Genomic DNA, 3,805 nt, shown 5'->3' on the forward strand with positions numbered 1-3,805 from the left:
GGAGGATTGCTGGAGCCCAGGAGTTCGAGACCAGCCAGGGCAACACAGGGAGACCCTGTCTCTACGAATAAAAAAAAAATTAGCTGGGCATGGTGGCACACATCTATGGTCTCAGCTACTCAGAAACTGAGGTAGGAGGATTGCTTGAGCCTGGGAAGTCGAGACTACAGTGAGCTGTAACAGAGCCACCACACTCCAGCCTGGGAGACACAGACCCTGTCTTAAAAATAATACTAAGTGGGAAGGCTAAAATGAACCCTGTAGTATTGAACTAGAATCAGAGGTAACAGTATAAACTCATGGTTTTTAGGAAAGATGGATAAATGGATAGTGAGGAAGGATAAGACAGAGAAATACAGATGTGTATATAAGCATCATCAGTATCCATACATGTATTTCCTAACTTTATTTGCTAAGAGGGCCTACAGGCAATGATAACCTACTTGCTAACAATGAGTACACTTAGCACCCACATCTTGAAAATGGGAGCTCCTTGGAGAAGTGACTAATTTCCAGGGCTACTGCAGGTAAAAATCAATGTCATTTGGGAACATCTAAGTATTAACAGTACCAAAAAGTAAGGAAAGGCTGGGCATGGGTGGCTGATGCCTGTAATCCTGTACTTTGGGAGACAGAGATGGAAGGATCACTTGAGCCCAGGAGTTTGAGAAGCCTGGGCAACATAGCAAGACCCCATCTCTACAAAAAATAAATGGCTCATGCCTGTAATCCCAGCACTTTGGGAGGCGAAGGTAGGCGGATCACTAGAGCTCAGGCATTGGAGACCAGTCTGGGCAACACAAGTCAGACCCTGTCTCTACAAAAAATAATAGAAAAAACTAGCTGGGCATGGTAGCGCACACTTGGGGTTCCAGCTACTCAGGAGGCTGAGGCAGGCTGAGGCTTGAGCCCGTGAGATCAAGGCTACAGTGAGCTGTGATTGTGCCACTGCACTCCAGCTTGGGCAACAGTGAGACCCTGTCTCAAAAAAAACCAGCTTATCAAAAGAACACAAGGGCCAACATGAAGGAGTTCCTAATGGCCAAAGCTTTGTAATAACTTGAGCAACAAAATAGTAACAGTGTTAGATTACATCGTGTAGAATAAAATAACCAAGAGTTCATACTAATAGGAATTATGAGTTAAATAGGGGAAGTGGTAGCTCTAACATACAGAAGTCCAATAAATAAACATAAAATAAAAAAGGAAAATAAAGAATCACCATTAGGCTAGGTGCGGTACCTCATGCCTGTCTGTAATCTCAGCACTTTGGGAGACCGAGGCAGGCAGATCACCTGAGGTCAGGAGTTTGAGACCAGCCTGACCAACATGGTGAAACCTCATTTCTACTAAAAATACAAAAATAATAATATAAAAATTAGCCAGGCATGGTGGCACACGCCTGCAGTACCAGCTACTCAGGAGGCTGAGGCAGAAGAATTGCTTGAACAAGGGAGCCAGAGGTTGCAGTGAGCGGAGATCACGCCACTGCACTCCAGCCTGGGTGAGAGGGCGAGACTCTGTCTTAAAAAAAAAAAGAAAAGAAAAGAAAAAAAGAATCACCGTTAGGTAAACACTATAGCCATAAATGTCACACACAAGCCTCACCAGTAGATGCTAATATCAGCAGGCAAAAATTTGAAGATAAACAGGACTTTCACAATCTCAAAAGTACCCCAAGATACTTATCAAATACGGAGAGAAAAATACTATCTTCACAGCAGAGAAACCCACCCTACGCCAACATAACCAAGTAATCAATGTGAATATTATCATCACTAAGGTATATCAACATCATGAATCTCATGTAATGATACACCGAGAAGAACACATCATTATTTTTGTGGTATTCTTACCAAAAATACATAATCTCATTTCAATCATAAGAGAACACTGGACAAACTCAAAATAAGGAACATTCAATCAAATAACTAGTGAACACTCTTCAAAAGCGTCAAGGTCATCAATGACAGTGAAAGTCTAAGGAAATATTATTGGTAGACTAGAACACAAGAAGACTACAAACAAGTAACAAGTAGATGTCACACAGGTTCCTGGAACACAAAATAGACACTAGTAAAAGAAAAAGTAATAAAATTCAAGTAAGGTCTATAGTTAACAACATCATACCAATGCTTATTTCCTGTTTTTGATAATTTTATAGTAATGTGAGCTGTTAACATTAGAAGTGGGGCAAGTGATAAAAGGAAACTCTGTGCTATATCTGCAACTTTGCTGTAAGTCTACAATAAGTTCAAAATAAAAAATTAATATGCTGGGCATAGTGGCTCACACCTATAATCTTAATTAACACTTTGGGAGGCTGATGCAGGTGACTCTCTCGAGCTCAGGAATTCAAGACCAGCCTGGGAAACAAAACAAGACCTCGTCTCTAATAAAAATTTTTTAAGGCCGGGCACAATGGCTCATGCCTGTAATCCCAGCACTTTGCAGGGCTGAGGTCGAGAGTTCAAGACCAGCCTGACCAACATGGAGAAACCCTGTCTCTACTGAAAATACAAAATTAGCTGGGTGTGGTGGCGCATGCCTGTAATCCCAGCTGCTTGGGAGGCAGCTGAGGCGGGAGAATCACTTGAACCTGGGAAGAAGTTGCAGTGAGCCAAGATCACGCCATTGCACTCCAGCCTGGGCAATAAGAGCGAGACTATCTCAAAAAATAAAAAATAAAACATTAGCCGGGTATAGTGGTGTGCACCTGTAGTCCCAGGTACTCAGGAGGCTGAGGCAGGAGGACTGCTTGAGCCCAGAAGATTGAGGCTCCAGTGAGCTGTGATCGCACCACTCACTTCAGCCAAGGCAACACCAAGACCCTATCTCAGAAATAAAATAATTCTTTTTTCAACCTGTGTCATCAGTGAAAAATACAAGAGATTAGGGAGGTTTTGCCCATGTTTAAGGTTTAGAAGGGGGCTCAGTACCCAGTAGAGGCCAGTGTGACATTGGCAGGAATTATTAATATTTGTGTTTGCCAAGAGGAAGATGAAATAATGACGGAAGGTCAGGGCTATCTGTGTCATCAGGTTTCCTGACCTAAAGAGGTTTCTAGAGCTCTTCCTATTCTAATTAGGCATGGTTTTAAGAAGACACTGCAGAGTTCTAGCCAAGCAAACATTTCAGTAGCCTCCTTCCTGCCTTCTTTTTAAAAATACCATCCTAAGAATTACTAGTTAGTGAAACTGGTAACTTATAGGAAAAAGGAGGGACCACATGCCCATGATACATACTATTTAAATTCTTTGATAAGATTTTTATGAATCTTCATGCAGAAATCCTCCACTGTGGTCCTGGAGTATGGAAGCACCACTGGGGATGTGTAATCTGGTAATTGGCCTTTGGGTTTGGTGTAACTAGAATAGAGAGGGCATAAAGATTATCACCTTCTTAGAATATCTCGTGTTGAATGTATAGCAACCCTCCATCACCCCGATATAAGACCAGGACAACCTCCAACCTGAGGGAAAAAGTATCCTCAATATGACCTAGTAGATAATAGGAACCAATTTACTTATATTTTCAAAATGAGCCAGATTTTGTTAATGAACTCCAGAAAGTATCATCTTAGGACAGTCTGGTTTAATTCCTACAGCAACATTACCCTATCCACAAAGACTTACATTCTCACTAGTTTCAGATAGTCCCAGATCTTTTCCAGTAGGTCATCAAAATTCCAGCGGTGATGGGCAGAGATGGGTACACAGTGAGGCACCTTATAGATGATATCCAATTCCTCAATGGAGATTTGGTCAATCTTATTTAACACATAGATACAGGGGATATAAACTCT

General features: G+C 41.7%; 1 protein-coding gene across 1 annotated transcript in view; it reads right to left on the reverse strand.

Moving 5' to 3' along the window:
- DRG1 (developmentally regulated GTP binding protein 1) overlaps window positions 1-3,805 on the reverse strand; it is a 39,700-nt gene that overhangs the window by 8,130 nt on the left and 27,765 nt on the right. Inside the window, exon 6 of the mRNA XM_011938352.1 lies at window positions 3,246-3,368. Coding sequence (XP_011793742.1) covers window positions 3,246-3,368 — 123 coding nt within the window. The remainder of the gene's footprint in view (window positions 1-3,245; window positions 3,369-3,805) is intronic.

Source organism: Colobus angolensis, unplaced genomic scaffold (assembly GCF_000951035.1).
Source record: "Colobus angolensis palliatus isolate OR3802 unplaced genomic scaffold, Cang.pa_1.0 Scaffold171, whole genome shotgun sequence".
Classification (NCBI taxonomy): Eukaryota; Metazoa; Chordata; class Mammalia; order Primates; family Cercopithecidae; genus Colobus; species Colobus angolensis.